Source organism: Pleurodeles waltl, chromosome 11, assembly GCF_031143425.1.
Source record: "Pleurodeles waltl isolate 20211129_DDA chromosome 11, aPleWal1.hap1.20221129, whole genome shotgun sequence".
Classification (NCBI taxonomy): domain Eukaryota; kingdom Metazoa; phylum Chordata; class Amphibia; order Caudata; family Salamandridae; genus Pleurodeles; species Pleurodeles waltl.
The window spans coordinates 173491221-173503398 of NC_090450.1; the positions used below are offsets into that span (position 1 = coordinate 173491221).

The window sequence follows — 12178 nt, forward strand, 5'->3', positions numbered from 1 at the left end:
ATATAACAAACAAAAGAAGGAGTTATCTCATGTATCAGTTTGTTCAGTTTAAGGTTTTTAAATCATAAACGAATTATGTTTTGAAGAAGACAGGTAGTTATTTCTGGAATATGATAACTGCTTATTTATGGGTAGGAAACATAAGACTCAAATGATCTGTAAATGTATTCAGTTTTATTCTAATATAAACAAATCTTCCCTCTGAGTCGTAATGATCATCCAGTAGTTTTAGATTGAATTTCCTTGAGAACAGAACAGCAACAACAATTCTTTATCCATTGGCAAAGAACGTAGCTTAGGCCGTTATTAAGATCTTGGCTGATGAAATACTTCATCAAGACGTGACGGATATTCTGTCTGACGTATTCTGATCTCTATAGGATGTAAAAGTGTCATAATATGGCAGACGGGATATCCTTCACGTTTGTGACAGAGCAACCCGATCTGCCAAGATCGTAATCAGGCCCCCTAGTTATTTATCCAACATTTGACAATGCTAGGTAAAACTTTATTATTTTTATGTGTAAAGGAGGGATATATCAACTTAAGGTCTGGCTAGATACTCAGCAATTTTCCTTCTTTTACTGGATGTCATAGTCCAATAAGATTTACCGAATACAGTTTCCATTTTCAACCATTGTTACATATAAAAATTATCAATTACGAAACTAATCTCAAAAAGTTGAAGTACGAGCATTTGGACCAAAAAACACCACAATAAATGTCTGCAATATTATTGCAGACTTGGGTCCTGTGCTCACTGTGCCACTGGATTCAAACTGACCTGGCAGATGAAGGGTGATTCCCTGAAACTGGTCCTAGGATGCTTGTTTCCGGTCCAGGATGAGGAACAGGGTCATGACTGATTTGGTTGGGTCCAAACTGGGGTGGCATGGTGAGCAAAAGTACTATGGATTAAACCCAGATCTGTGACTGGGGGTGAGTGTTTGCATTGTTCAGCACTCCGTCCATCATCCTTTTGTGTTGCAATATTAGAATAGAAATCAAAATATATGGGTATAGATTATTTTGAAATGAATGAGTTACATTAGTACGTTATTGAATGCATTCTATAACTCATGAGTTTCGAAATCCATTTGTTTGGGTAATCTAGATAATTGTTCAAGTCACCTTGGGAAACAAAAGATATGAATTTTCCACGTTCCTATTATGGAACCTCCAGACTCAATCATATAACACTAAAGTATCCCAGATCTATGCACTATAGGAATGGTGTGAGATGTTTAAGACTACAATTGTCGGGTACCCACCTATTACGTAAAAGGCCCGTCACCCACCATTTCAGTGGCATGTTTCATCATTGGGTCTCATCCTAGTACCAAATGCCAAGATGGGCTCGACCTCAGTGGAGGAAGCACTTAGATAATATTTGGTTGTATTGGGATCTAAAGATGCTTACAATATACTTTGAAGCTACCTGGTATTCCTTTATTTTGGGTACATCAGTTAATAATATGAGAAACTGGATGCTGCTGGACTTTATTTACTGAGGCATCATGCTTGGCAACATGCTTCAGCCGTATCTTTCAACATGTTTCAGACGTATGACAGACGCCCCCTAAGGTATCACAGTTTTCATCTGGACTCACTGTTTACACCTAACAAACAGTAGTACTTGTACTTTCCCTCGCAGTCAAAGTGTGAAATATGGTAAGGGTAAGAGGATACCATGCTGGCTTAGTTAGCTGTTATAGTACACACAAATGGTATTGCCAGCAGGTAAGGGATAGAAACAGCATATTTTAATACATTTACACCACAGGGCATGCACCTTCCAATTTCTCAGTTATACAAGGGAAGCAAACTGTAACATACAACCTTTAAAAACTCCACACTTAGGCCCTCATATGACTGCCGCCCGCCAAAGTCCTGTGTCAGGATGACCGTATATACGGCCGTCCTTCCGCGGTACCCACTACAAGTTTCCTGCTGGGCCGGCGGGAAACACACAACATTGATGCTGCCTTGTAATAGAGCTGGTGGCAATGTTGCAGTGCATTGAGTGCGACAGCACCTGTCGTGCTTTTCACTGCCCATAATTCGGGCAGTGAAAAGCGTGACAGGGCTGTCCATGAGGGCCCCTGCACTGCCCATGCTAACTGCATGGGCAGTGCAGGAACCCCATGGGGTCCCCTGCACCCCCTTTCTGCCATCCTTTGCCTGGCGGTAGGACCGCCACCCAAAGGCTGGCAGAAACGCGGGTCGTAATCCGGAGGTCAGCGCTGCGGATTGAGACTGCCGGCACCACCATGCTGTCAGCTGGCGGCAACTTGGTGGTGCCGGCGGTCGGGCTGTGGCAGCTCTGCCACAGTCATAATATGGCGGTCGAACCTCCCCTGTCGGCGGTGGTCCGAGCACCACTGCGAGTCTGGCGGTCCATGTACCGCCAGACTCGTAATGAGGCCCTTAGTATGCATATGAATAGATGGGTCACCTTGCACATATGTTGATGCATTTTACACCCCCATGTATTTTCCTGTTACTGCCTAGTAACAACATAGATATATATTGTAACACACAACATATAAACACATGTAGCATGAATGCAGCTATTTGGGGCACATTGCACTGGAAGCCAGGGTGAGAACATTTATGTCACACATGTGTTGGTCTCGACCCAAGATTATAATTATTATGGTTGCTTAGGAGTGAGGAAGGGCCATGCCCCTGTAGCCAGACACTGGAAGTCTAGGATAGATGTTAAGACAGAAGAATCAACATAGTCTGCTTGGGCTAATAATTGTAACTGAAAATGAGTGCAGATGCTTATTTGCCATAATTTCAATTTGTGCCACTTACTTTAAGGGTGCCATGCTGCAAGACACCTAGTTATTACCTTTAGCTTTCTCTGTCCCTTCTACTGTGAAGGGTGCATCCTATGGCGTCGGGTTCGTCTGGTTCCTTTTTTCTCTCCACACTTGTTTGTTGTCCTCTCTGTGACCTGCAAGGAACAACACACATCAGCGGCAATCTCTTCTATTGGATAATATAATTTCGAATTAAGTTTAAATGAAAAGAGACTTATCTGATTGTTTTCCTTGGATAAAGCTCATGAAATCAACCATTTTTCCTGTGCTTATTTTTTTAGCTAAAAGCACAAGAAAGAAAATTTACATAAGACCTGGTGAACTGACAGACATTGGTTTCACTATGAATGACATGTTTTATATTGTGTAATTTGATGAACTACTGAACATTGATAATGATGTATTACGATTTAAAATCTGCATGGTACTAAGCTTGGTGGACTGGTGAACCCTGAACTATATCCAGAGATGAACTTGATTTAAAACTACTACTGGAATATTGCTATTTTTGTAATCTTGTAACACTATTTTCAAATGGTCACTGTTAAGACAGTTTTCAGCCTGCTAGAATCCAGAGCCTAGAATATATAGGTAGGTGTTAGGTGATTCTTCCTTACTCACACATAGTGAAGCATGGTTCTAGTCAAAGCCTTGTGAATTAACTGTGTTGAGTTTTGTTCCACAGGTAGACCGAATAACAAATGCATCCAAAGGAAACACCCAAGTAGCTAGGAGGAAGGGACATATGGTGTGCACAGGTGGGGCACATCAGTTTAAAGTCATAATAGTGACTATCTTTAGCTCTAAAGTTATGTCATTTATTTCCTTGAAGCTGGATATATAACCCCAGTGTCGTCAGTGGGGAGGATGGAATCTGCTTGATCAAGCTTCATCCCTTTGTCCCGGTGAGACAGGTTTGACCACCTTAGTGATCTGCTTGATTCAGAGGGAAGCAGGGAACTACGACGTGCCTATTTCACTCCTCCGAAAAGGTAAAGCCTGACACCTTGGGCCATGATGCAAGGGTGCCTGTGTTTCAGTCAGGATTGTTTTTGTGCAGGAAGGGAGACCTTCTTGCACGAAAACAATCCTAAGAGACATTTTACTCTTTCTTTCCTCGTTAAAAGAAGAAGTAATGAGGAGAAATAAAGACATTTCTCCTTGGTACGCCTCTGTTGTGAAGTCATAGCATTTTGACCCATTCCCAGGTTTGTAAGTATGTATAAATCTGGGAATGCACAAAAATATATAGGTGGATGCATGGGAACCCCCATGCTCCACTAATTGAATGCCTTTCCAATGCAGAGAAAGAGAAGGCTGTGATTAGTCCCACCTTGCGTTACTCTGGAATTATTACACCATGCAGAGCCACACAATGTTCAGTAAATGTAACTTTAGCCCTTGTGGTGCTTTGCATCACCTTTTGTGATGCAAGGGCAATGCAAAGGCTATTAATTGTCGCCCCAGATCTTCAATCTAGGCTCTTTAATATTGTCCCTAAACATTCTCCAGGGAAACAAAAAGTCACACTTTGCATTGCTTGTTTGTTGTCTCATGATAGAAGTGTTCTTTTCATGGGTAAGATTTGAGGTACAACAGGGTAACATGTTCAGTAGAAACTTTATTGTACCTCATTTTAATCTCACTGTCTAACACTCTCAAAGAACAGTTTTGAAAGTCTCTTTGGATATTTGTAATGTCACTACTCCTAGTATAAGTATTACTGAGAGTTGCATTTATTTCTTCAAGAATGCTGCTGGGAGAACGTTCTTGTGATTTATCCATCTTGGATTTAATAACCTCCTGAATCAGACTACTTTCTTTTATTTGAGTGAAATTGAGTGTTCTTGAAATCTATACACGATGTTGTCATGTTGAAGCAAAAATTATACCAGTAACTAGATCTTAAAATAATACAACGTGAGAGTTGCAATTTTAAAACAAGGTATGGTAACATAGGCTGCAACACCATAACAGGTAAGCAGGTATGAGTAAAGTCAGTAGCTCCATATTTGGCTAAGCTTATATTACGTACATAACAAGAGGATCCTAAAAAATATATCAGGTTTGTAATAAACAAAAGAACACATTTTATTTACAGTAACCACAAAAAGGGGGAATGCTAAAAAATATATTGCAAACTACTGTGAGTATCATATCAAGTTGAACCATCAAAGTCCAATACAAATAAGTATGACAACTGTTTCTCTTTATTAACATGGGAATATTTTAGAGCCAACATGTTGCGCTCTGGTGAATCAGTTGATGACCCTGCTCAGTGCTTCTAAAATAAAAAAACTCACATTTGAAATGCCCCAATCTGTCAGTACAGCCTCCCTGGAAGCCTCTCTGGTGAGGATTTACCTGAGCTGGGTTCTGTATGGAGAAGAATGCTGGTGGATGAAGAAAAGCAACATCACCAAATGGTCAGCCTTCCACACCAGTAACCTGGGAAGAGTCTTGCGCTGTGAACTATCTTCAGCCAGGAATTGCTCACCAAGTGCAAGAGAGAGAGCATGGATGCCATTCATGTGAGAAAAAGATGGAGATAGATAGGATACACCGTCAAAAGAGAACAAGATTCCTTCACCATACCAGCTTTCCACTGGACCCCAGAAGGCAGACAGAAGACAGGTGGACAAAAGAACACCTGAAGGTGAACTGTGGAAACAGAAATGAAGACCCTGAACCACAGCTGCGGCACTATAGAGAAAATTGTTCAAGGCAGACAGAAGTGGAGGTCCTTTGCGGCTGCCCTACAAGCCAAAGGGGATAAGGGGCAGCAAGTAAGTAAGTTACATTTGGTGTAGTGCTGACTTCCAAGTTAGCATAAGACTCTGTGAAAAAAACTATATTTGCACCAGGCAATGCCTAATATATAAAGACACACAGATTAGTATTCTGTGAAGTGGTGGCTGTTTTAGTAGTTGTAAACCACAGGATAAAAACTTTAGCAATTAGTTCAATAAGTATAATCCTACTCCTATTGAGGTATAGGGTGGTTCTAAGAAGACAAATTCAGTTCATTGTTGTTGTCTAAAGGAGGGAAAGAATCTTCTCCAACACCCCAATTACAATTCCCATGCACATGTAATGCCAAATAGCAATAAACATTACAACATACTTATTTTGTCCAGAAAGATGATGCTTTTGTCTTAGCAATTGTGCTGTCCGAATGAGATTGCAAATGCAGATATACAGTGTTTTACTCTGAATGGAAGAAGTTGTCCATTCAAAGGATTACTTCAGAAGGCGAGTTGAAGTCAATACCTAATGAAATCTTGCTTGCCCATGTTGATAGTGTGTGCTGTATGTTTGTTCTTCCAGGAGTGACATAGCATCAGTATCAGTCCTACCATAGCATCACTATCAGGCATAGTATATTATCAACACATGCTATGCGTAAAGTAGAGTTGAAACTATAGAAAAAAAATACAGCTCATAGAAAATGGGGAAGATTTCAGTAAACAAATTGGTCATGAAATGAACAGATCATTTCATATAATCTCCTTTTGGATCATTACCACCTCAAACACTCTTATCAATTTGAAAAAGAAGAAACTGACTAAGTTGCTTAGGCTGTCATTTTAGTAGAACGAGGCATTTTTGAGATGGACGCATTGACTTTTTACGCACCACTCAGAGGATTCACCTCAGACAAGGTGCCTCGCCACAGCTGGCTGACAATTACTGCAGGACGCCGGCAGGCTGAGATTCCACAAACCAGCAACATTTAAACCAGGAGCCAAGCAAGAGGGCCCTAGTCTTTGAACATGACATAGGTACCCTCACTCATCACACAAGTGGTGGTTACTAAGCAGTGATCGAGGTATGGCAGCATTCTGGTTCATGCTCTCTGTCCCATTTTTGTATTCTTTCTCGTTCTATCAATTGGAGCCGAGGAGCATAGTATTACATTGTCATTGCATTTACCTAGTGCTTATTACTCCTGAAAAGGCATTTTAAATGACTTATGGCATGTAGCACCAAGAACCAAGGTTTAGTGGTTATTCCAGTGGTTATTTGTTATGTTGGTTGCTATTAGCTATTGGGACTAGTCCCGTGCTCTCATAAAACTGTTCCATGCACTTTCCCCAGTTTATCCCCAATTATCACTGTGAACTCACCCAAATGGAAGGTGCGATGAGTAGATAGGCTAGAGTGTGTTAGATACTATTAGATTGCAAAGAATGGTTACAGACAGCCAGGGTTTGTGGTTTGTGAAGAGAGGTATAGCAAGATTGCAGTAAGAAATAAAGTGAGAGGAGAGGCATGAGATAGAGCAGGGTACACTCATTGACAGGAATGCATGCAGAGGATGAAGCGTAAACAGGGGATCTTCTGATATAAAGGGAGAAGATTGAATAATCAATAAATATGTTCCAAGGCCATTTGACATCCATGGTTTTAGGAATATGGTGGGAAGAGAAGGCTTTTTGAAATGACATGCAATCTGAGGATCTTAAAAGTGTAGAGAGCGCAGTTAATTGTCATTATCTGTGGGCAGGTGCTATGTGTTGTTGCACCTTTGATTGTTCTCTGTCTGTTTATGGCTTTGAACAGTTTGTCCTTCGATAGTTTACATTAATAGTACAGATTATTTTGATTCATTTCTGTATGTACTGGGGTCTTTCTAATGTGAAGTACTGTGTTAATCGATATGTTCGGAATGCTGCTTCATTAGGTTTGTTAGTAAAATTCGGAGGAGTGGACCATCTCAGCTATTTGCATAATTTATAAAGGGATTGAGCTGATTTGGTTGTCCTTGATCTTGGAGTGTCTTGCTGGGACATCTGTCTGTGGGCAGAGAGGCTAAAATGTGTGATGGCACTCATTTTTGTGAATTAGATTCTCTAGAATCCCTATTGTATATATTGGAAATAACTAGGTCCTAACCAATTTTCTGAACTTTAAGTGACTGTCCGTCGCTCTGGTCTTTCCAGGTAGAGGATTTCACAGTATGGCAACTGGAAAAGAGAATGTAGTGCCACCAATAGTTTTCTTCCTGTCAGGAGGAATTATTAAACACCGTACAAGCTAGATGCCTATACCATCCAATAGTCAATAATGTCTTCTAATAATGACTTGTCGCCCTCAAACTATATACTATGCACAAACTAAATTAGCTTCATTAGCTAATGGTTTTGGAAGTGCTTGTGAAATGCATAGCAGCTCATGTCCAGGAAATCTAATGCAGCAAAACGCCAATGTCTATAACATGCCGACATGTTTTACATGAAAATATGTGCGACCACCCTAACAATGAGCACAGGAAATCCATGGCTGTGTACTCTCTTATGAGAGGCTATCAATATTGGCTTGACATTCAACCAGGTGGATTCTGTACTTATATTTTAAAGCCACCAAGATGTTTATTATCTGATGATTCTTTCTCCTTGTTCACAGGTGCAACGCTTCGAATGGATGTGTGGGATAAATGGACAGAATTCCTAAATGGAAGCCGGTTAGGACACAAGCATACTGTGCTACAATACCTACTGCAAGAAGAACCAGTAATGATGTACGGTACTTAACAGTGTGTTGTCAGTGTTTTGTTTGTTAGCTAGGAGAGCTTTGTTAACTGGTAAAGGCATAATGCTGCTGTAGTAAATCTGCTTATCTGAACCACTAGCTGTGCCATCAACACTCCTTTAACGAAAACATATTGTGTCACTTGTTCAGCTACCAGAGTTTGACCAGACAAAACATCTCCCACTAAGGGGATGTGTTAGCAATAAATTGAAATTAATTATTGGAACAGCCATGAGATAAGTAAATCTTAGGGCCCTATTACGAGTCTGGCGGTCTCAAGACTGCCACAGTATGACCCTGGTGGTAGGACCACCAACAGACCGCTGTCTCTGCCAGGATCTTTGATCCCGATGGGATGATGGCAGTCATGGTTGTAATCAGCCACAGCGGTGCTGAAATCAGCGCCACCATGCTGATTACAACCATGTTCTACACCAGCCTTTTCATGACGGTTCAACCGTCATGAAAAGGCTACCGGAGAACAAGTGCAGAGGGCCACAGGGGGGCCCCTGCATGGCCCATGTCTGCCGTGCAGACAGTGCGCATTCAGAGGGCGCCGGAGAGGCCCCCTGTGGAGCCACGTCCAATGCCACAGAATGCTTTCCACTGGGCTGACCAGCGGAAACCTTGGTTACTGTGAGTCAGCCCAGTGGAAAACTCATAAAGGGGCTGGTTGGGAGACCACCAGCACTGTAGCAGTCTCCTCATTGGGAGATGGCAGTCTGTTTTATCCGAATGCCATACTCGAAATCAGCCCCTTAGTCTGGAATAATTTTGAATGTTCCTACACTCAGACATTATGGATTATACAAAACTATATTTGAGGTACTTTTCTCTTGCAGTATATTGTGGCAAGAAAAAAACAAAAGCTCAAATGTCAAGAATTACCATGGTTACTAAGGGCCTCAGTTAGAGGTTTACATATACCCCACTAATCTCCCTACCCCCTGCTCCATTTAGATATGGGGAAATCTGCCATCCACAGATGGGTCACCGGGTCACAGAGATGGTCGCCCCAGCATATGTTTGGGTAAACACTAGATTCTCCTGCTATGGAAGCATGATGGTCCAGTGGCGGCCGGCAGCTTTAGGAGGGAGGGGGCCGGCGGGACGCACACACACACACACTCATTCTTTCACACACAGACACGCATGCACATCCATTAACAACACTAATACCATTCAAACATGCACGCACGCACCAAACATTCATTTTAAAACATCACACACTCATTCTTTCACACACGCACGCACGCACATCCATTAACAACATTCATACCATTTAAACATGCACGCATGCACCAAACATTCATTTGAAAAGATCGCACACATTTATTCTTTCACACACACACGCACTTCCATTAACAACACTCATAACACTCAAACATGCATGCGCGCACCAAACATTCAATTTAAAACATCACACACATACACACACACACACACATACTTACCTTCAGCTTCCAGGTCCCAGGAGGGTTGGGACTGCTGCCTTCCCTCATTGGCTGACCTTAGGTCAGCCAATGAGGGAAGGCAGCAGTCCCAGCCTCGTCACAGAGTGGGATGGGGTCAGTGAGACTGCTGACCCCACCCCACTCTGTGACGAAGTGTCACTGATTGACACTCGCCTTGGGCACTTCAGGGCTTAAACCTGAAGCGCCCAGGGAGAGTGTCAATTGGTGACGCTTTCCTCGTCACCCAGGGGAGGGCCTCAAGGCACCTTTGCTGGGCCGAGGAGGTCACACCCATAGGAGCTGTGACCACCTCAGCCCTTCAAAGTTCAGCTCAGGCAGCCAGGAGTGTGCGCAAATCGCACATGTCTGCTCCTGGCTGCCTGAGCTGAACATGGAGAGTGTCTGTCATGCTGACCTTTGTTCATGAGGGGCAAAAGGTGGGGGGGGTGGCCCCTCCGCCCTAAAGGACGGGCCGCCACAGTGATGGTCAGAGGCAGAAAACAAACAATGGGCTATGCTTACTGGTTTGTATTAAATAGTGAACATACACAATAACTTTGCCCATGTGAGCCCAAAGCCTTTTCTACTCATTAACTTTAAGGGGGGGGGGAAGGCCCCAATGCCACAGTATCCTAAGTGTCCATCTACACTGACAAACACAACCTCTTTCAGTAAAAAATAATTTCAAAGCGCCCAGTTTTAATCTTGTTAGCATTATAGTAATTATTTTGCTGTTTTGAATTGTGTTTTGTGTTTCCTACATGGTAAATTATAGGTTATTACAGCATTTAAGAATGCCTTAAAACAGATACAAAATGTTCTTTAATGATAGTTATTAAATCTTACCTTTGAAAATATATTGTCAAATTATCAATACATGTTTCAGGCTAAGTTTAGTTTCTTTATGCTTTTGAGCGCAATGTTAAATTGGTCTGAAATACTGTGGTAAAAGTGAGTGTTTTTGAAAAGTAATTTTATCAGACAATGTTTTGGAGAATGGTATTATCATGGTGTGATGCAACCATCACTCTGGTGGTGCACTGAAATTTTAGAGATAACCATAAGGGAGTCGGGAATCTCTAAATATTGCAGACAGTTTTCCACCAGGGGAGTGAAGACCAGGACTTCCGCTGTCTTGGAGGGCTCACGTGACTCTCACCAAAACATACGTGAGATCCTAAGTGTCGATATATACAAATCATAAGTGTTTAGTACAAGAAACTATTTGTAAAGCACAATGTTTTTTTCTGCACTGTGGAGACATTAGTTGATAATCATTGCAACCTCTTTAAATTATTAGGCGGGATCTTCTTCTGAACTGTAATACATAACAAGCATTTAATGCTGGTCGCCACTAAGCATTTTATTATATGAGGGGGATTGTAAGCACAAGGGGGGGCCTTTTGATTGATGCAGTGATAGCGAAAAAAATAAACGTATCCTATCTACTTTTAAAATGATCATATTTGATTTTAGACGCATATGTTTCTCACAGCCACGCGGATCCCTGTGTCTTCTGCTATATAAATGTAATGTTTCCAGTAATCTGTAATGTTTAGGAGAGTGATTTAATCTCAACCTAATTTGCAATGTTCAGGAAAGCTGATCTGAGAAGTTTATTGGTGTTAGGTTCCACTTACTATGAAAGCTTGTCATGCATAGACAATTAAATTACTGTGTAAACACGTTTCTGATTGAAATTTCCAGTGTTTAATACTTGCTAATCACTCTCTTCTGTAGCTCAGAAATCTGTCATCCAGATTCTTGATTACAAAGCATTGGATAACATCTGCATCTGACCCACGTTTATACATCTCCAGTGATATTGCAAATGTAGGAAATTATCATCTTTACGTTGTGTACCCCAGATTTTTTCCTTAAATATTGTTGCTGGTTGTAGAATGTTGTGCACTTTACCCCTGCTAGCCAGTAGTAAAGTGACTGTGCTTCTCCTTTCAACACAATGAGATTTTGATACCCCTAATTGGCATGTGTAACTTACCTGTAAGTCCCTATTATATGGTACAAAGAGTTCCCAAAGCCTGTAAGTTAATGATCACTAGTGGACTAGTGGGACTGCAACACCTATTATGCCATCCAGTACAGTGACAGTGTAGCACTTGGATTCAGACCTATCATTGTAGCCTGACTATTAAACCGCAATTCAACCTGTCAAAATAAACCATGTTTTAATGTCTTCCTTTTAAATATAAATAAGTCATGTCCAAGTAGGCCTTATTGCCCTCAGATGGTATTTAAAAATTTAACGCTGAACATGTCTTTACAGTAAAAGGACCCCAATGCTATTTTCACTGTACTAAGGCTAACTGCTCCACAGTAAAATACTTGGATGAAGTATTAAAC

General features: G+C 41.4%; 1 protein-coding gene and 1 long non-coding RNA gene across 2 annotated transcripts in view; one reads left to right on the forward strand and one right to left on the reverse strand.

The window, feature by feature from the left end:
* Nucleotides 1-12178, forward strand: part of ANKUB1 (ankyrin repeat and ubiquitin domain containing 1) — a 162427-nt gene that overhangs the window by 104054 nt on the left and 46195 nt on the right. Inside the window, exon 4 of the mRNA XM_069213371.1 lies at nucleotides 8235-8349. Within this exon, the coding sequence (XP_069069472.1) occupies nucleotides 8235-8349 (115 nt within the window). The remainder of the gene's footprint in view (nucleotides 1-8234; nucleotides 8350-12178) is intronic.
* LOC138265555 (uncharacterized) overlaps nucleotides 1-12178 on the reverse strand; it is a 34871-nt gene that overhangs the window by 11286 nt on the left and 11407 nt on the right. Inside the window, exon 3 of the long non-coding RNA XR_011199383.1 lies at nucleotides 2858-2962. This is a non-coding gene — a long non-coding RNA (uncharacterized lncRNA). The remainder of the gene's footprint in view (nucleotides 1-2857; nucleotides 2963-12178) is intronic.